Source organism: Ahaetulla prasina, chromosome 5, assembly GCF_028640845.1.
Source record: "Ahaetulla prasina isolate Xishuangbanna chromosome 5, ASM2864084v1, whole genome shotgun sequence".
Classification (NCBI taxonomy): Eukaryota; Metazoa; Chordata; class Lepidosauria; order Squamata; family Colubridae; genus Ahaetulla; species Ahaetulla prasina.
In genome coordinates this window covers 109,187,835-109,209,876 of record NC_080543.1, presented here as the reverse complement: position 1 = coordinate 109,209,876, position 22,042 = coordinate 109,187,835, and the positions used below count along the sequence as shown (strand labels likewise).

At 42.7% G+C, this 22,042-nt stretch overlaps 1 protein-coding gene and 1 long non-coding RNA gene across 5 annotated transcripts in view; one reads left to right on the top strand and one right to left on the bottom strand.

Annotated features, from left to right (window-relative positions):
• Nucleotides 1-11,756, bottom strand: part of LOC131199208 (uncharacterized) — a 70,019-nt gene extending 58,263 nt beyond the window's left edge. For all 4 annotated transcript variants that reach the window (XR_009155296.1, XR_009155299.1, XR_009155298.1 and 1 more), the window contains exon 1: nt 11,629-11,756. This is a non-coding gene — a long non-coding RNA (uncharacterized LOC131199208). The remainder of the gene's footprint in view (nt 1-11,628) is intronic.
• A 66-nt stretch (nt 11,757-11,822) lies between these two features.
• The window catches only part of EDNRB (endothelin receptor type B), a 32,373-nt gene continuing 22,153 nt past the window's right edge, over nt 11,823-22,042 (top strand). Inside the window, exons 1-2 of the mRNA XM_058184712.1 lie at nt 11,823-12,482; nt 20,278-20,390. Of these exons, the coding sequence (XP_058040695.1) occupies nt 12,012-12,482; nt 20,278-20,390 (584 nt within the window). The 5' untranslated portion in view covers nt 11,823-12,011. The remainder of the gene's footprint in view (nt 12,483-20,277; nt 20,391-22,042) is intronic.

Here is a 22,042-nt window from a genome sequence, read left to right as displayed (position 1 = left end):
GCTCGTTTCGAGTGTTTCCTCGAAGCAAACGAACTACAAGGAGTCTCGGATAATCGGAAGCGAGCGTACTTCCTGAGCCACTGCGGTCCAGAGGTTTTCGATACCGCGGAGTCACTTTCAGAGCCAACGCCGGTACAATCGGTACCGTGGCAAACACTACAAACAACACTTCGAGCGCACTACGCACCGGTACCCTCAAAGTTCGTCCAATGGTTCGAGTTGAGGCAACGGGTACAGCGAGAGGGCGAATCGATAAGCGTGTACATGGCCGCGTTGAGGAAAGCCACGAACCACTGTGAGTACAGAGATTTGGAGGACTCCTTATTCGAACAACTCATTTGTGGGGTCAGGGACATCCGACTGCAAAGGCGACTGCTGTCTAAGAGCAACCTGACTTTGGCAATAGCCTTGGACGAGGCCAGGGCTCACGAGATGTCCACCAAAGCGGCGGAAACCTTGCAAAAGCGAAAACAACACCGGTCCACAGTGAGGAAGTCCAGGCCGAATCGGAAGGTGAGGAAGGGGAAGAGGTTTTCCACACCAGGAGGCCGGAGAGAGGTGACCGGGACGAATGCGTGAGTTGCGGGGGCCAACACCAATGACAAAACTGCAGGTTCAAGGATGCGATTTGTCGGCGGTGCGAAAAGAAAGGACACATAGCGCAGGCCTGTCGAGCCCCCCAACCTTCCCGCCAAAAATTCAAACCGACCAATCAGAACACGGGAGCAGCGAAGCAGCCCGGGATTGGTCCACTCAAAAAGGGCGTGAAGTTAAATCAGACCACTGTGAGAGTGGGCCACGCATCGACACGACTAGAAAAGAAGATTTTTACCAAAACATACATTGAAGGGGTGCCGTGCCAAATGGAGGTAGACACCGGCTCATCAATCACAATTATGTCCTGGGACACCCTCGTGAGGGACTTGCCAGCCATTGCAAAGCGCCAGCTACAAACCCAGAAGCTGAGAGTGCAAGACTACCAGGGAAATCGAATCCCTGTTCGAGGGGTCACGTCCGTCAAAGTCAAGTATGGACAATTCAAGTAAACCCTGCCAATCACCGTAGTAGATGGAACTTTACCGAGTTTGCTAGGACTGGACTGATTCCGAGCTTTGGGCATGGGAGTGACCGGGGTCTACAGAAATGAAGGATCAAGGATCAAGGATCAAGGATGAACTGCTGAAGGAGTTCGAGGACGTCTTCAAAGACTGCCTGGGCAAGTACGTGGGGACCCCTATTTCTTTCAATCTAGACCCACAAGTTGCCCCCATCAGGTTAAAGGCTAGGAGGGTCCCATTCGCCCTAAAGCCCAAGATTGACAGGGAATTGGACAAGCTAGTAAGCCAGGGAATACTAGTCCCCGTCGACCATGCAAAATGGGAGACACCTATAGTGACCCCAGTCAAACCGGACGGATCGGTCCGGATTTGTGCTGACTACAAGGCAACGCTTAACAAAGCATTGCAGAAGAGCGCATACCCCGTCCCAGTAGTGCAACACTTGCTGCACTCGTTAGGACAAGGGCAGGTTTTCGCCAAACTCGATTTGGCTCAAGCCTACCAGCAACTACCCGTAGATAGCAGCACAGCCGAGGCGCAGACAATTGTCACGCACCGCGGCGCTTTCAAATGCACTCGACTCCAGTTCGGAGTTAGTGTGGCTCCAGGGCTATTCCAAAACCTAATGGAGCGACTTTTACAGGGTCTACCCGGGGTGGTACCATATTTCGACAATGTATTAGTATCAGCAGAAAACTTAGAAGAACTTGGGGTAAGACTAAGGAAGGTTTTGGGCATTTTCAGGTCTGCTGGGCTTAAAGTTAAGCTTAACAAATGCCAAATTGGGGTGGAATCCATAGAATTCCTGGGATACCGAATAGACAGGGAAGGGATTCACCCTACTGAGAGCAAGGTGCGGGCCATCAGGAAGGCCCCAGCTCCCAAAAATAAAACGGAATTACAAGCATTCTTAGGGCTTGTCAACTTCTATGCGGTATTCTTAAAGAATAAGGCAACAATAGCCGAACCGTTACACAAATTACTAGCAAAGAAAGCTGTTTGGTCCTGGGGAAAGGTGGAAGCTAAGGCATTTGAGGGGGTAAAAAACCTTTTGTCCAGCGATAGCCTCCTCATTCAGTACAATGGCACGTTGCCATTAGTACTAGTTTGTGATGCATCTCCCTACGGGGTGGGGGCTGTGCTCAGCCATAGGTTACCGAATGGAACAGAAGCCCCTATAGCGTATTATTCCCGAACAATGTCCTCGGCCGAAAGGAACTACAGCCAGCTAGATAGGGAGGCATTGGCTATAGTCTCCGGGGTTAAGAAATTCCACGAATACGTATTCGGACGAGATTTCGAGATAGTCATGGACCACAGACCCCTACTGGGACTCCTAGCGGGCGACCGCCCAACACCCGTTGCACTTTCACCCAGGCTGACCCGATGGACTATCTTCCTAGCGGCATACTCTTACAAATTGCTCCACCACCCCGGAAAAGACTTAGGGCATGCGGACGCTCTTAGTAGATGCCCTTTACCAGAGACTATCGAAGACCCAACCCCGGGGACACCCGTCTTGCTAATTGACTCTTTGGACTCTGGCCCAGTCACATTCAAGGAAGTGGCTAGGGCATCTTACAAGGACATTACCATAATCGGTTGGGTGCAAAGGGGATGGCCCGCTGCGCCGGGTGAGCGTTTCAAAGACTTTGCGAAAAAACGAGCGGAACTGTCGGTTCAAGGGGGGTGTCTGTTATGGGGGGATAGGGTGGTTATTCCGGAGAAATTACACAGAAATGTGTTGGAACTGTTGCATGTGGGCCACCCGGGGATTGTGAGGATGAAGAGTTTAACGAGGAGTTATGTATGGTGGCCCCTAATGGATAAGGAAATTAGCGACAGGGTAGGGAAATGCCAATCCTGCCAAGAGTCAAGGCCACTACCCCCTACAGTCCCAATTAGAGAGTGGGAGAAACCCCAGGGGCCATGGTCCAGGATTCACATAGATTTTGCCGGGCCATTCCATGGGCAGACCTTTTTAATTGTAGTAGATGCCTACTCAAAATGGTTAGAAATCATCATCATGAAAACCACGACGGCCGAGGCAGTTATCTCAGTCCTGAGGCACCTATTCGTAACACATGGCCTGCCCGACACCCTAGTTTCCGACAATGGCCCGCAATTCACGGCAAACCAGTTTGAGGGGTACTTAGCAGAAGAGGGCATCAGACATGTCCTCTCGGTGCCTTTCCACCCGGCGACGAACGGACTTGCAGAACATTTTGTTCGGAGCGCCAAGGAAGCGCTATCTAGGATAAGTCCAGGTGATTGGCAAACAAAAATCGATACCTTCTTGGCAGTCCAACATAGAACCCCCTGTGTGACAACTGGCCGCAGCCCAGCGGAACTATTGATGGGCAGGAAGCTCAGGTGCCCATTAGACCGACTAAATCCAACCTACACCCCAGATGGGTACAAGGGGATACAAGAAAAAACTAGGGAAATGACAGTGGGTGACCCAGTGTGGGCACACAACTATAGCGAGGGCCCAACATGGTTAAAAGGGACAATTCTTGGAATAACCGGGCCGAAATCATATGTAGTAGACATGGAGGATGGCCGGGTTTGGAGACGCCACATAGACCAAATAAGAAAACGAATACCAAGTAATACAGAAACCAATCAGCCAGGCCCTGACTACCAAATGTTTGAATTCACAGCTGACTCAAACCCAAGGCGAGCGGGGGACTCATCTGAATCCGATGAAGTCCAGCGACGCCAACCGGTTCCTCCTGAAGACAGCAGGGACGACTCTGCCAATAATCCAGGGCCGGACGGCCCAGAGGAGGAGCTGGGAGGAACTAACAGTCCCTCCGACCAGTTCGACTCACTCCCAGAGAATGAAGTGCGCAGGTCAGAAAGAGTTAGGAGACGCCCTGTCTACCTGCGTGACTACGTGGAAAAATAACATGCTAATTTTATGTAAATATGGGTACAATGCGTTCTAGGAGGGAAGGAGTGTAATGTATTTAAACTTTAGGAGGGAAGTTTGGGCGGGAACTAGCACGTTGCTGATTGATTGAAGCCTCAGCCAAAATAGTATTTAAAGAGGGGTTTTTGCCTGTTGTCTTTCGCTGGGTTCACTATAAACTAAAGAGCTGTTGTCACTCACTGGTATCCTGCCTCTTTATTGCCCGAACTTAACATAAGATAGGCAGAAAAATATATGTAAAAGATAGAACTGAGCGTTAGTGATGCCAAAATAAATTGAATCACAACTGCAGAGTAAGAAAAAGAGAAGTTGATGCTTCTATTCTAAAATCTTGAAAACCTTTGAATAATAGCAAAGCAACAACATGCCTTCAACTGATATGTCTTATTAATGTAATATATTTCCATATTAAAAAAAATAATGGAAAAATAGTTGAAATACATATTGATTTAAGAAAATGAAATGAATGATGTAATATGATTAACATAAAACTGAGAATACTTGAAATGAGGGAAAAAATACTTACATTTAAGCAATGATTAAACCAATATATTTGGAACATATCAGATTGATAAAATGTAAAACTAGATAAATCATATGTTATACATTTGCTGAAATTGCACAAAAGATTTGTAATCAACCAACCAACACACTGTATTTGTATTGAAGATGTTTTTATGTTTGTTTGTTTAAAAAAATAAAAGAATTTCAAAAAAAAATCCTCACTAGTTAACCGGTGATGCATATAATTAAGACCTGTGGCTTTGGTGAATCTTCACACAAATTCCTGCCAAGCAACAGATGGGAAATTGGCCTTGGCAAATGAATCACACCTTTCTTTTGCTTAGAAGTTAACTCTTCACATTTTTGTGGAAATTTAAAGATCTCCTGGCTGCTTATAATAAGCAAGTTGAAAAAAAAAAGTCAGGAAACTTTAATTCCTCTCTGAAACTTCTTTGTTCGTGCATACATCCTGTGCTACTGATGAATTCAAAACAAGATCCTCCTGACGGTATTTGAAATGGGAATTTTTAAACTACTGTAAGTTATTTTAGCTAAACAGGAAATGGCCTTCCTGTTCTGACCTTTGAGAAGTCATCAAGCTACCCGTCTGAGTCTCTTCATGGTTTTTTCCTATCTTTTTATATTCATAATAGGAGATTTTCCCTCCCCAGATTATTACATTTTATGACTTTAAATTCTCATTTGGATCCTTACAGAGATGTCACACATAGAAAAACAATCATCACCATTCTTGCCATTGTCTGTCCACTGCAGGATGAAGGCCTCTTCTGCATGTTTCCAACCAATACGGTCCTGAGCTTTCTTTGGCCAAAAGGGGCTGCAATACTTGCTGATGTCATAGATCCATCTTGTTTTAGGTCTCTTTCATGGACACTTTTTATCAAGTAGGATCCATTCTACGACTGCCTTGGTCCACTTGCCATCAGCACTTCTTGCTATGCGACCAGCCCATTTCTATTTCAATTCTTTTACTCATTTGATGGCATCTTCTTATCCAGGGGTCGGCAACCGTAAACACTCAAAGAGCCACAAAGATCCTATTAGAAGCCCCCCGTTAAATTCTGGAGCCGATCAGAAGTCCGGTTCCCCACCATAGAGTCTCCTCCTAGTGTGGCATCCTTTTTCCTCTACCTGTCCTAACCGAAAGCCCTATCAATTGTGGAGCCGACCAGCAACAGGGAACCCCAGCAGTGGGATGAAAGAGCCACATGTGGCTCCAAAGCTGCAGGTTACTGACCCCTGCTCTAATCGATATGCAGGTCTTACTGTCTTGTCTCGTGATGCCGAGCATGTATCTTTCCATGGCTCTTTGTGGCACTCGTAAGTTTTTTATCGATTGTGAGGTTAGTGTCCACATTTTGCTGGCATATATTAGAAGAGCAAAAGAATAAAATAAGAAATAGAGAAAATAATTCATCCATTATCTATTATTATAAATCTATTTTAAACGGCATATACGCCAAACAGTTGTTTACAGTTTTGGTTTAATTATCTTCTCCTGCTTCGCAAAGAAAATGCTTCCAGAGAAAGCTTTTCAGAAACAAAGCTACAAGTGCTAAACCTGATGATATTCTCCTGAAACTGCAGCCTTGAATTGCTGTCTTAAGAGTGAGACTTTTCTAGGCAGTTTATGGTGTATTGCAATAAAGCAACCCCATACTCTCCTAGAGGCAGATTTCAACATTATTATTCTTTTCCCTGTTGAAAAAGCAACTTTCTATTCCAGACTTGTAGCCATAACAATGTCTGGAATAATTATGCAAAGCGAAAACCAAGAGATTTGGATCTCAGTTTTTCCCCAACACACTTAAGGCTGAATAGTAGCTTTTCTTCCCCCACACCCACCAGATTTTTTTTAATATTTATATTTTTATTATTATTAAATAAAATAATAATAAATTTTTATTATTATAAAAATAATAATAATTTATTATTATTTTTACAAATAACTCAAGGCAGTGAATATACAAATCCTCCCTCCCCCTACTTTCCCCATGCCAGCTCCGTGAAGTGAATTGTGTGATTGGCCCATAGTCATCCAGCTGACTTTCATACCTAAGGTGAGACTAGAACTCACAGTCTCCTAGTGATTGGTCCAAGGTCACCGAGGCGGCTTCCATTCCTATGGTAGAACTAGAACTTAGTTTCCTGGTTTCTAGCCTAGTGCCTTAATCACTACAGCAAAATGGCTTTCCAGTACAGAGAGTATGCTGCAGATCCTGTTGACTGGGGGTTTCATTTGGCAGATCCTAGGCCCGTGATGGAAACCTATGGCACGCGTGCCCGAAGTGGCATGCAGAGCCATGTCATCTAGCACGCATGGCGTTGCCTGTTCCTCTTCCATGTTTCTGGTGCACATGAATGCATGATGATCAGCTGGCTTTTGTGCGTGCAGAAGTGCCGGAAACTGGAAGAGCTGGTCTTCCGTTTTCCTCCGTGATCACGCATGCCAGCCAGCTGATTGTTGTGCGTGCATGCGCGCCAGAAACCTAGAACACTAGCTGAATGGCGCACATGCGCATGCCGGAAACCGGAAGTTCATTTTTGGGTGCATGCATGAGCCCCGGACAACCCTTCTTCTGGGTTGTGACCCAAATGAGCGCACTTGCACACGCTCCCTTTTTGCCACTCAGAGCCGAAAAGGTTCACCATCACTGCCCTAGGCAGTAGGACTTTTCTGCTGTGACCCCCTTTATGGAACATACTCCTCTGAAAGTGAAGCTGGCTCACCATTTCAGTTTTTTGAAGGTCCATCAAGACCTGCTTGTGTCCACAGGCCTGGGGAATTCTAGGGAAGTTCAAAATACTGTATTGAGATAGCTACTGGGCAATTAACATCTCCATCTGGCTTACAGTAATCTCTTTGCATTCTGTTGTTCTAATTCCTTTTACAATGTTAAACTTCTTAAATATTTTTAATATTAACCTGGTTGTATGCCATCCAGAGTCACTTGATTGCAAGATGGATAGATAAGTTTACAAGATTGCAAGATGGATAAATAAGAGCTGTACATAAATTTATAAATAATCATCATGTTCCAGTCCAGTTTTGGAAGCTTATCTCCAAAACTGGTTTAGAGCCTGTCTAGATGGAAGGCGACTAGCCTATAGCTATATTGGGAATTTAAAAACATATTAGAAGAAAATAGTGGTGAAAACACTTCTATACTTAGTGAAAGCTTAGCAGAGATCTGCCATGCCAACTGATGACAATTCCCACCGAATTTCCTGTAATCTGTAGCCCTGCATACATGTTAACTAAAAACATTGGTCTTTTCTGGTCGATATACCCATCAGCTCCACCACACATTTGTATGTTGTAATGATTTTCAAGCTTGTAAAAGTTTGCTTCCCAGTACTGCTCCTTTTGCATGTCCTGCTAAGGATGACTTCCTGATGATTTCCAGGACTTAATAATAATAATAATAATAATCATAATCATAACAACAGAGTTGGAAGGGATCTTGGAGGCCTTCTAGTCCAACCCCCTGCCCAGGGGTTTGTGAATGACAGAAACTATACAAGCCTATATCTGGAAAAGGAGGGGATGGGAGCTTTCCAAATAGCTAGCCTGATTTGCTGGAAATGAAGCACATCCAAGAATTGAGCCATGTAGCCTTGCTGTCATCAGGGTTGTCCCTTCAGAATTTGGTACAGGACGGTCAGTCATTGGACATTGAATGTAGCCTATTTCAAGCCAGAAAAGTTCAAGCCAGAAAAGACATTATCACTGGGAGCTAAATCCATCTCTTTCCAACACAGACAACTTTCAAGGGGAAAAGTCAATCAGACAAATATGCAACTCAACAGCAAAAAAATGACACTTTTACTAATTCATTTAATATTAATCTTTATTTGATTTATCCTCTGCTTTATAGTTTATTTATTCATTTTCATGTTTGTTTATTTACTTGGGAGTAAGCTTAAAGGGAAATGAGGGAAATGGTGTGTTTTTTTAATGTATTGATTGAGAGCAACCCACAGTTTAATACCATGATTTGGAAGTTTATAGTCCAAGTGGTTACAGCAAACGTTGGAGAAAATTAAGGGACGCATTGGCTCAGTGACTAAGACGCTGAGCTTGTTGATTGAAAAGTCAGCAGTTCAGCGGTTCAAATTCCTAGTGCCCTGTAACGGGGTGAGCTCCTGTTACTTGTTCCAGCTTCTGACTGAACTACCTAGCAGTTCGAAAGCACGTAAAAAATGCAAGTAGAAAACTAGGGACCATCTCTGGTGGGAAGGTAACAGCATTCCATGCGCCTTTGGCATTGAGTCATGCCAGCCACATGACCACGGAGACGTCTTTGGACAGCGCTGGCTCTTCGGCTTTGAAACGGAGATGAGCACCGCCCCCTAGAGTCGGGAACAACTAGCATATATGTGTGAAGGGAACCTTTACCTTTACCTTTAACCTTAAGAGAAATGAGGGAAATGTTTTTTTAACGTATTGATTGAGAGCAATCCACAGTTTAACACCATGATTTGGAAGTTTATAGTCCAAGCAAACGGTGGAGAAAATTAAGGCTGAATTCTGATTCATAATGTATGTGCAATGTAGTAGTTTAACCCAGGTAAGCACATGGATTGTAACTGTTGATCTTTCTTGAAATTTCTCATTTCAAAAAATAGTTGGGAGCGGAGCAGTTGAGATGCTTTTTTTAAAAAAAAACCCAATTAAGGAATCCACATACCTCCTCAATATAAGACAACCCCCCCCAACAAAATATATACACTCTTTCCAGTGGTGAAATTCAATTTTTTTTACTAGCGGTTCTGTGGGTGTGGCTTGGTGGGCATGGCTTGGTGGGCATGGCAGGGGAAGGATACTGCAAAATCCCCATTCCCACCCTACTCCTTGGGGAAGGATATTGCAAAATCCCCATTCCCACCCCACTCCAGGGGAAGGATACTGCAAAATCTCCATTCCCACCCTATTCTGGGGCCAGCTATAGGGTGGCATTTGCTGGTTCTCTGAACTACTCAAAATTTCTGCTACAGGTTCTCTAGAACCTGCTGGATTTCACCCCCGATTCTTTCCCATGGACTTTCGAGGGGTTCCAGTTTCCCTAATAAAAGTTACTCCGGATAGTTTTCTGACTACCAAAACTTGTCTGTCCGTTTCTTGTTTAATACAGATAGTCCTCAACTTACAACTGCTATTAAACCCCAAATTTCTGTTGCCAAGTGAGAAATTTGTTAAGTGAGTTTTGTACCATTTTGCAACGTTTCTTGCCACATTTGTTAAGTGAATCACTGCAGTTGTTAAGTTAGTAACGGGCTTCCCCGTTGACTTTGCTTGTCAGAAGGTGAAAAAAAGGGGATGACATGACCCCGGGACACTGCAACAGTCATAAATGTGAAAGTTGTCAAACATCCGAATGTAAATCCATGTAAGTCCATGGCGATGCTGTAAGGATCATAAGTGTAACAAATGGTCATAGTCAGTTTTTCAGTGCCATTGAAATTTCAAGCAGTCACTAAGTGAGCCATTGTTAGTCAAGGACTAGCTGTATATAGCATGAGAGCTTTTTTTAAAATTTATTTTTCCTCTCCTGGAAGCCATGGGAAAAGTGGAGCTCCCAATTTTATCAAGCCAGAGCTCTGTGCCCCCGGTCATAAGTGTGAAAAATAGTCATAATTTCTTTTTTTTTTTTTTAAAAATCCCCTCCCAGAAGACATGGGAAAAGTGGTGTCACCAATTTTATCAAGCCAGAGATCTGCACCCACGGTAAATGGTCATAATTCATTTTTTTGGTGTCGTTGTAACTTCGAACTGTCACTAAGTGAACTGTTTGTTGTAAGTTGAAGGCAATCTGTATATAGCATAACAGCTTTTATTATTATTTATTTTATTCATTAAACATGAAACTCAGTCAACTGAACATTCAAAAATGCATCACAAATACCATTGTTTCCTGATTGCTTATTTGTAGCCTATGACTATCATTAAGTGTTATATCATTAAGTGCTAAATTTGTACCCTATGACTATCATTAATTGTTGTAAGTGTTGTACCTTGATGAAGGTATCTTTTCTTTTATGTACACTGAGAGCATATGCACCAAGACAAATTCCTTGTGTATCCAATCACACTTGGCCAATAAAAAAATTCTGTTCTATTCTATTCTATTCTATTCTATTCTATTCTATTCTATTCTATTCTATTCTATTCTATTCTATTCTATTCTATTCTATTCACTGGTGCTAATGGTTGATATGGGTTGCTGCCAGCATCCTAGGTATCAACCAAGTACCTTCTTAAGATGTACAATGGTCCAGGTAGCACAGTTTTTTGCTGTTCCGCTTGTGTTATTGCAGGAAGCTGCAATTTGTTGATGTATCTTATAAAATTCTTGGACGTGGTAACCAAATGCCCTGATGACAATGGATATCACTGTTACATGTTTATCCATAATCACGTAGTTTCAATGGCCAGGTCATGATATTTCATGATTTTTTTCCAGTTCTTTTTCTTCCACTCTGGCATCTCCTAGTACTGTAATGTCAATAAATTGTACGTTTTGGTTTTCGACAACTGTAATATCTAGCGTATTATGTTCCAAATGACAATCCGTCTGTATTCGAAAGTCCCACAAGATTTTCACCTTCTGCATTTTCTATCACTTTTTCCATTTTATGTTTCATGACTTTTTGGATACAGGTAAATCGTATTTTTTACATAATGACCAGTGGATTAATTTAGCAACTTTGTCTAGCTTTGTGATCAGTTTGTGCGATTTTGCTGCATTCACATATTAAATTTCGACTTTGTTGTTGCAAAGTTTAATTATTTGTTTAATTATTAAAATAATAATAATAATAATAATAATAATAATAATAATAATAATAATAATAATAATAATAATAATAATAATAATAATAGTTGTTGTTATTATTGTTATTATTGTTATTATTGTTATTATTATTTTCCCCTCCTGGAAGCCTGGGAAAAGTAAGAGTCCCCAATTTTATATCAAATTAGAATAAAACGAGCTGGAAGGGACCTTGGAGGTCTTCTAGACCAGCCCCCAGCTCAAGCAGGAGAATCTATACCATGTTAGATAAGTGACTGTCTAGTCAAACCAGAGATCTGCGCCCCCCTCCACTTACCCCAGCACTGGCTTCACGCCCGCCAAAGCTTCTTCAAAGCAGAATCGCTCCGACTTGTGTTTATTCAGGAAGCGACGTTTCTGAGCCCGAGCGAATCGTCTTCTTTCCAGGCATCCGCCTCTCCCCCGAGTTTTTTTTCCCCCCCCGACAGCGCGTAAAGCCGGGGTTGGTCAGACGGGCTTGGCTCGCTGGCTCCGGGTGGGCGCACGTGCTCCGGCTGGCTGCGATTAGCCGCTGGAGGAACCCGCTGCCAGCCGAAGCGCGGGGATCCCTAGCCTTATCCTACGGGTGGTTTTTATTTCATAGGGTTCCCCTTCCCCACACACACACACATACTCCGTCCTAGCTTCTGCCCTGCCTTCTGTCGGAGCTGCCCTGCGATCATGGCTGGGCGCATCCTGTGGCGCTTCTGGATCTCGGCAGCCCTAGTGTACTGCGCGGGCGGCACCCGAGCGCTGGAGCTGGGCAAGTCTTCGCCGCGCCTGGCCGAGATAACCGCGCAGAGCCTGGCTGCCTCCTCCTGGACCAGCGCGGTTCCCGTGGCAGCCGAAGTGGAGGAAAGCATCGGGACTTCCAACGCTTCTCGTCCGGGATCGCCTGGCGGGGCTGGGCGAGCGCCTCCCCCCGCTTACCCGATGTGCCGCAGCCAGACGGAGATCAAGAATACTTTCAAATACATCAACACGGTGATCGGTTGCCTGGTCTTTGTGCTGGGCATTATCGGGAACTCCACCTTGCTTCGAATCATCTACAAGAACAAATGCATGAGGAACGGCCCTAACATCCTCATCGCCAGCCTGGCTCTGGGGGACCTGCTGCTCATCCTCATCGACATTCCCATCAACTTGTACAAGGTAAGGCAGTGACAAGGTCGGATCCAAGAAGGTTTTTTTTATTGCTGTTGTTGTCATTTTTTTTTTCTGTGAATGGATCGGCAAAGGTTAAAAAATGAAATTCTGATGCCTGATCTAAAAAATGTGTGTGTGTGTACACCAGTGGTGAAATCCAATTTTTTTTACTACCGGTTCTGTGGGCGTGGCTTGGTGGGCATGGCAGGGGAAGGATACTGCAAAATCTCCATTCCCAACAATCTGGGTCCTCATTTTGGTGACCTCGGAAGGATAGAAGGCTGAGTCAGCCGTGAGCCACTCAGAATTGAACTCCTGGAGTGAGCAGTGAGTTATCCTGCTATTCTAACCCATACATGCACATACATATGCTATACAGTTAGTCCTCGACTTACAACAGTTCATTTAGTGACCATTCATAATTACAACGGCACTGAAAAAAATGTGACTTATGACCGTTTTTTTATAGTTACAACCGTTGCAGCATCTCCCATGATCAAGTGATCAAAATTCAGATGCTTGGCTATTGGTTCATATTTATGGCCTTTGCTGTGTCCCAGGGTCAGGTGATTCCCTTTTGCGACCTTGTGACAAACAAAGTAAACAGGGACGCCAGATTCGCTTATAACCACCAGGTTACTAATTTATCAACTGTGGTGATTCACTTAACAACTGTGGCAAGAAAAGTGGTAAAATTCGGCAAAACGTGCTTAACAAAATGTCTCACTTAACAGAAATTTTGGGCTCCATTGTGGTTGTAAGTCGAGGAATATTGAGGTTGTGAGTCGAGAATGTGTAGCATCCCAGACTATTCTTTGGACCCTTGTCAAGCATTGCTTATATGCCATATCCTGGATAGAAGGAAGTGAACTTCCAATAATCTTTTCTTCCATTCTCACCACTCTCTGCACTGCTTTCCTGTCTGAAACTGTAATACCCCCAACTACACAGTAATACAATACAACAGGATGCTTTCAATCGTCCCTCTATAGAAAGTGGTAAGGATAAGGGAAGGAAGATGGGCTTTTCTCATACAATGCAGAAAATTCAAGCACTGCTGTATCTGTTTCACTTAAAATCTTCCTGAATAAGGTCCACCACCACTGTTGTATCATCTGCATGCTTCACAATATGGTCGGTAGCAAACCTTGCACAAGAGTCATGGGTCAGCAAGGGGAACAATGGTGGACTTAGGACAAAACCCTGAGGAGAACCTGTGCTAAAGAACATGGTGTTAGAAATATTAGTCCCAACTTGCACATACTGGGGTCTATCAGTGAGAAATCCAAGAACCAAGTTGCATAAATAATAAGAATAATAATACCTCAAAGGTGGAGTATTGAAGAACAATATGAAATCCTTGGAAGTCTAAAGAAATAAGAACTAATAATATAAAGTTTTCTTTCTATAATGGGGAATTTCGGTGTACATTATCTCACATTTAAAATGCTACAAAGATGCCTTAGATAAACTTTGGGAACTGCACATAAATGGCCAAGTCTAGTTTTCTGTAGTAAAAACCCTCCCTCTTATGGAAATTAGTTTCCAAGGTACAAAAGTCATGGGGCTTGTTTTATGCCAAGTTAACTTGGTCAACTGGAAAGTACTGAATGCATGATATTATTTGAGTTTGAGTTCTCTCAGGTTGCTTAATCACAGTGTCTAGCATCTTTTCTCACCAGCTGGTTAAACTAGCTTAGGTTATAGGAGTTAGGATTCAGTCGTATCTGGAGATACACAAGTTCTTCTAGTCCAGAGTTCTTCAAACTTGCCAGTTTTAAGACTTGTGGACTTCAATTCCTAGAATTCGCTATGCTGGCTGGAGAATTCTAGGAGTTGAAGTCCAGAAGTCTTAAAGCTGCCAAGTTTGAAAACTTCTGTTCTAATCTATGTCAAAGCAACCTTCCCTTAATGTGGTGCCTTCCAGGTTTTATAAGTTTTCTAGGGGAGCTATCAACTGAGCCATCTATTCATCACTTACCTCGGAAGAATTTTAAGACAGATTTCCTCCCCTCTCCCTCCATCATTTGGCTGGTTATAACTGATTCTGACTGCCTGTTTACTGCAGTCTCTCAGCGTTCCAGAAAACCCCCCAACTCTAAGTAGTTCTTTCCTAGAACTATTTGTACTCTTAGTTCAGTTTTGAAAGATTTTAAGTTTTCCTTTCCTTCAAACTGCTGTGATTTTTTTTTTTGTCACAGCAAAATCTCAAAAAAAAAACCCAATTCCAAACTCAAATTCTGAAAGGTATATACCTCTATACCTAAAACAAGAATGGGCAGCTTACAGTACTCTTAAAAATTCAAATTAATAGTCATTTTAAGCTAAGCTACATTCACTAGGAAACTGGTATTTGTTACTATTCAGTTTGAAGCCTTAGTTGACTTCAGGGGGGTTTCAAAGCTCTTAAATCTTCCATTTTCTCTTGCTCCCCTCTAGATAAGTTTATTTGCTATCAGTTACTCCTATCTCTGTGACTTCTGCATTTTGCCTTTAACAGCCTCGTATCTATTTATCAAAGCTCTCCCCTGTCTTCTACAATAGATTCATGTCTTTAGCAAAGTTTGTCTGGAATTAACAGGGTTTTTTCTATGTGGCTGCTGCCAGATATTCCCAGTCCTATACCTACTAGTGATTATGCCTGTGTTCCATTTTCCTTCATGTCTATCTATCGCTGGATTTTGCTTTCTGGATTAGTTTGTGACAGTGCATTTCAGTCCAGGGTGCAAGGTGATATTTTATACAAATATCTGAGGGGGGCTGCAAATTAAGAGTGCAACATTTGGTGAAGCAGCTCTAGGCCAAATAGGCCATTGGCTGCTCTTCCTGAAAAGTTTGATAAGTGGTAGTTGTTTATTTCTTGTGGCTTAGAAGGCATGCAATTACAAAATACCACATTTTGCAATGCTAGCTTGCATCTTTATTTATGTTACATTCTTGCTAAAGCCTTCATAAAACAATCGATTAATAATAGCAATAGCACTTAGACTTATATACCACCTCACAGTGCTTTATAGCCCTCTCTAAGTGGTTTACAGAGTCACCCAACAATCTGGGTCCTCATTATTAAAAGGCTCAAAATTCCCTGCTTTATTGTTCCTACATCAATTAAATCTGCTGTCTCGCATCTATATAGATCAATGCTGACGGTTATCATTCAGATGATATTTATAAAAGCATATGGCGACTTTTATATATATTTAGAGTAATGTCACTGCTCTATTTTTTCAAATTATTCAAATTATTCTTATACCTCCTCCAAGCATTCATAAAAATTTGTGACTATTTGTTTGCTCTTCATGACATATTTATATAGCCTATGATGTGAATACAGTACAGTAGGTCCTTGACTTACAACCATTTATTTAAAGAGCATTCAAAGTTACAATGGCATTTTAAAAAGCGACATGATCAGTTTTCATACTTACGACCATTGCACGCATCCCCATGATCCCATGGTCAAAATTCAGGCACATGGCAACTGGCATATATTTATGATAGTTCCATTGCCCCAGGGCTGGCTTCCGACAAACAAAGTCAATGATGGAAGCTGGATTTATTTTAATGACCATATGATTTGCTTAACAACTCCAGGGATTCGTTTAACAATTGTGGAAAAAAGATCCTACAATGGGGCAAAGCTCACATGGCAACGTCCTTGCTCAGCAACGTAAATTTTGGGCTTCGTTGTGGTCATAAGACAAGGACTACCTGTACACAAAGATAGATCAGCATGTGATCTAATTACTTTGTGCAGTTTGTGCAGTTTTGGAAACCCAACTGAAGGGAAACTGAGGTGGGCTATACCTAGAAGCCAAAAATATTAGGTGACTATTGGGTCCTTTAGGGCTGTATGATACTTCAGACTGAATTTTTAAAATGGGGATTCAGAGCATCTGGACAGTAAACTGATATTTGTCTGCAAATCTTCAAAGTAGTTAGGATGCTTTCTGGGATGACAAACAGTAGAAGCTGGTCAGAACAGCTGCATGGTTTGTGATAAGCAGCAGTTGATTTAAAAAGTTGCAGAAAAGTTTGTTCACATTCCTTTATGCTTTGAAGTACCACACAGTCCTAATATATTTTAGCATCAGGATCACTGTGACTACACAGTTGGTATTTGCCATCTCTGTTTGCTAAGTCCAAATACCCTCTCTCTGTTGATTCTGTCGGGATGATAAGGATGTTATGATTGAAAAGTACTATTAAGGTATTTTCTTAAGTCATTACATTCTACCTGAGCTTGGTTCATCTTGTTTGATCATTTAATCTAATTCATATTTGGATCATGAAGATATGCTTACCTCATTTTATCCTCCTTTTATTAAGGCTTCAGGTCTTAAAATAGTTTCCCCCAATTTGATGCCCTTCAAAGGTATTCAATGCAGGGGTGAAATCCAGCAGGTTCTGACAGGTTCTGGAGAACCGGTAGCAAAATTTTGAGCAGTTCGGACAACCGGTAACAAAAATTTTGAGTGGTTCAGAGAACTGGCAAATACCACTTCTGGATAGCTCCAGAGTGGGGTGGGAATGGAGATTTTGCAATATCCTTCGCCCAGGAATGGAGAGACAATGGGGATTTTGCAGTATCCTTCCCCTGGAGTGGGGTGGGAATGGAGATTTTGCAGTATTTTTCCCCTGCCACACCCACCAAGCCATACCACACCACGTCCACCAAGCCACGCCCACAGAACCGGTAATAAAAAAAATTGGATTTCACCACTGATTCAGTGTCAACTTCTATAACCTCCAGTTAGCATTGGTGAGGAGAAATGTGGATTTGAAGTACAAAACAACTGAAAGATGCTGGTTTGGAAAAAAAAAGCTGTCTTAGGAGAACTTTCATGAATTGAAATTGATTTATATTCTCACCTTTGTTATTTCTTGTTTTAAATAAATAAGGTGGCATGCATACCCAAAACTCCTTCCTCCTCCCAACTTCCCCACAAGTTTCCCCTGTGACATGAGGTGGGTTGAGAAAGAGTGACTGGCCCAAGATCATCTAGCCACCTTTCCTGCCTGAGGTGGGACTAGAACTCAATCTTCTGATTTCGTGGCCAGCATTTTAACCACAATAACAAACTGGTTTGCTAATTAATAATTGTTAATATTTATATCATTCAGCTGGTCATCAAGTCTTCTTTAAAATTGCTCTGCCTTGGCCAGGCATACATCATAGGAACAGTTGTAATCACAATTAAAATTTATCACAGTTATATTGATATTGAGGAAAATAAGAGGCTCACTAGGCAGGCTAGGTGGCTCAGTGGATAGGACCAGGGATGAAATGCTTCCGTTTCGGACTGGATTGCCTGATCCGGTAGCGATGGCAGCAGGTGGTTCGGAGAACCGGTAGCAAAAATCCCTGCCGCCCCACCCATGCCCAGCTGAGCCGCACGATCATCAGAGAGTTTTTTTTTAACTTTTAAAAGCATTTTTTCTTTGGCTGAAAAAATGCTTTTAAAAGTAAAAAAAAAAGCCTCTGAAGATCGCACGGCTCAGCTGGGATCATTAGAGCCTTTTAAAAGCATTTTTTCTACAACTTCTTCAACCGAAGTGGTTGTAAAAAATGCTTTTAAAAGGTTCTGACGATCAGGCAACTCAGATGAGATCGCCAGAACCTTTTAAAAGCATTTTTTTGCAACCTCTTCAGCTGAAGAGGTTGTAGAAAAAATGCTTTTAAAAGTAAAAAAAAATATTGGCCACGTCCACCCAGTCACGTTACCCCCCCACCAAGCCACGCCCACAGAACCAGTAGTAACAAAGTTTATATTTCACCACTGGATAAGACACTTGAGCTTGTCAATCAGAAAGGTCGGCGGTTCGGCGGTTCGAATCCCTAGTATTGGTCTCCTGTGTGAGCAGGACTAGATGACCTCCAAGGTCCCTTCCAACTCTGTTACTGTTACCTGTTACTTCACATGTATAGCATAATTGAAGACTATCCTTCAAAAAATATTCAGAAGTTATTTGAACCTACAATATTCACAATAATACTCTACCATCCAGCAAAGCAGTCCTTTCAGCATTCTGGGGGAGAAATTGATGTCATCGTTTTAAAATTTATATTTGCTTTAATCTTTGTGCAAGATCCAAAGCAAACCTTCCCTATAGTCCTTCAGATATGCACAGCTGTACACAGTACTCAAAGCCAAACATATGCATCTAAATCACATAGATTTTCCAAGGCATGTCCCAAATTATTTATTTTCAAGACAAATTTGATGATATTACAGTGGAACTATTACAATGATTCAGGATTGATATTGCAGTATGAAGCTGACATTCTTACAAATGGAATAATTATTACAGTCCAAGCAAATATTTAACATATGGGTTTTACTAGACCAATAATATGTCATCATATCCAGGCTAAAAGGACAATTTAGATTGACAGGCAAGTCTTGAAAGTAAAACATAGGTAGTGCTGTATTAGAACAAGTTACCATAGAATATATTTCAGTTGTAACTGTTCTCTTGCAGAATCTAAAATGTTAAAAGATCTCCACCCATCTGCAAGTATAGTTAATATTAGGTACTATGCAGTATTTCAGATATGAAGGGGTAAAGGTATTTGGAGAACATGAAACACTCATGTTGCATCTGCTGGAAACTCTACAAAGCAGTTGTAAGTGGGAGTAATGGAACCATATCACATGCTGCAATATATTCCTAGGAAATGTTTAATTAAAAATGTTGCTGCCAAATATTACATGGCTGTCCTTGCATGCTCCCTATCAGTCTTTCCTTCCAGATCCAAAGCACTTCACTACATAGCTTGAGTTTGGTCTACAACAACTTGCCATGGCCAACTCGCCACAGTCAACTTGCCACACAACAAGAGTTACACTAATATCGAAGAAATAGTGGAGTAGAATCATTAAAGGAAGGAAGCCAAAAGAGGGACAAAATGATCTGTGAATGACCAAAATTAAAATATGTTTTTAATTATTTTATATAATTAAATTGAATTGTCCTGCAGCGAGGTAAGTTGTGGTAAGTTGGCCATGGCAAGTTGTCCCATGGTGAGTTGGCTGTGGTGAATTGGCTGCAGCAAGTTGTCCCATTCCAGCCTGAGTTAGCACTACTCATAGCTGATTGCAGAACATGCAGTATTCAGGAACAATAAATGGGGTTGGCCATTACTCTCAGCTTGGTTTTTAAGCCACCTAATACTCCTCTCCTCTATCCCTCTCTGCCTTTGGAATCATTATAAAGATTTGTTGGTGCTGGGGAGCCAGGTATTTGTATCAGCAGAAAAAGAATCCATGGATGGAGAATGAAAAGCTATAGTGTTTGGTTCTGCCAAAACTCAGAATTTAAGATTAGCTTTCCATAATCAGTCTTACCTCTGTCAAGAGCCATCTGAGAATGCTATTACATTGTTTTTCAAAAGCCAAAGGAGAAAGCTAAGTACACTTTCCAACCATAGCAACGGATGACTTCATATTGGTAGATGCAGATGTCTTCCAAAACATTATGAATTTTTTTCCACCATCCAAATTTGTGATAGAGATGTGGAGATTAATGTAAATCCCAGTGACGGATGTATGAATAGATCTTTCCAGATTAAGCCTAAAACACGCATGATATTGTGCACTGCAAAAGAATAATTCTAAACAGCTGGTGCTGTTTTAAGAAAAAAATAGTATCTTCTAGACTTCAGACATGATTTCCTTGTTTCCAGATGCCAAGGTTAAGCTTCCAAGAATTGGTAATTTTTAGCATAAGATTAGTTTGGCATGTGTTGTCTTTCTATTCTAAAGTTTGAAATGCTTAGCCCATCTTTTTCTCTCCACAGCTTCACGCAGCAAAATGGCCTTTTGGAGTTGAATTGTGTAAATTATTCCCATTCTTTCAAAAGACATCTGTCGGCATCATAGTGCTAAGTTTATGTGCTCTCAGTATTGATAGGTGAGAAAACAGTTCTTTTTGTCTTTTTTAAATGATATGAGTATTGGAAGTGAAATATTAAGACACAGAATACGTAGATTCACACCAACAAAGGGACCTTAAGAAATAAATGGGTGTGTGGAATTTAAAAAGGAAGAGAGAATCCTCAGTATTAATTAGAAATAACAAACATGAGAATGGAATATTTATAAACTTCCTAATCTTCCCATTTTCTCCCTGGAGATTCAATAAATTTCTACCAATGCTGTTTGTTTGGAAAAATAAGTTTTGAGAAATTATTTAAATAGAACTCACACAAAAATAAAGATCCCAAAACTACGCATGCGCAAGAATGGCGGCGTTTTGAATTTCATGCTGACGGCGGGTCGGGTTTTCCTGGGCCGCGATGCCGTGGAGGTCGATTGCCGAGCTACCTGAGCCGTCCGCCCCGTATGTCATCTTTCCGGCAACCGAAGGGAGACCTTTGAGCCTCGCTAGATCCTCGGTTGCCGGGAACGGGGCTGGAGTCGCGGATGGGTAGCAGACGGCGGATGATGGCGGCCATTTTGAGGGGCGCGGAACGGTGCTCGCTGGAAATGGCTGGGCCGGATCGCGGCTTGCTGCTTGCCGGCCGCGCACGACATTGGCGGCTGAGTGTTTGCCGCTTCGGTCATCAGCGGCATTGTCTGTCATCAGCGGCATTGATACCAGCAATACCATCGGCATCGTCTGGGACCTACTGACCGCGTTATGACTTCGGCAGCTGGATCGTTCTGCCGCACTTGTCATCAGCGGCTTTGATACCAGCGGCTTTGATACCAGCGGCTTTGATACCAGCGGCCTACCAGCTGCTACCAGCGGCTTGGATACCAGCGGCCTACTAGCCGCGTTTGATATCGGCGGCTGGATTGTTTGCCGAATTTGTTATCAGCGGCATTGATACCAGCGGCCTGCTAGCCGTGTTTGATATTGGCGGCTGGACTATTTGCCGTATCAATCATCAGTGGCATTGATACCAGCGGCGTTGGACACAGGTGGCTCTGGCAGGCGGAATCTGATTCCAGCTGACTTCTGGCCGCGTATGACATCATGTGACATCGGTGGCTAGAAACCCTTTTTCTGCTTTCGGCACTGGCGGCATCAATTATGGACGGCTTCGGATTTAGTCATGGACGGCATTGGTGGGCGAAACTTTTGCTGCATTATCTTTGGCGGCATCAATGGGCGGAATCCATCAGCCGAATTTCCATCTTTATTATGCCCCTTACCGGCCGTTATTGGCCTTGGTTCGTGACTGTCCTGGCTCTGTCCGTAGGCCACAATATCATCTACTGTCCAGGGATGCCCTTTTTTCCTGCTGTTATTTATAATCTTTGCATGAAATACTCGCCTGCTGAACTTCTTCGATTGCGAGGTTCCCCCGCCTCGCAGAAATGGCCCTCTGTGTTATCGAGGGCCTGCCTTAACGAGGGGTCTTTGGACCTGGAGAGGTGGCATGCAATGAAGAAGAATCTCTGGGGATTTGTAAATAGGTTTTTTAAAAAAGGTCTTTTAAAGGGGGGGGAGGGAAGAGACGGGTGGGGGGAAAAACCCGTCGGGGAGGGAATATCCAGTCCCGGGGTTTGTTCACGGCGTTTTTTCATCCGGTCCGAGGGTGGGGGGGGAGGGGTATG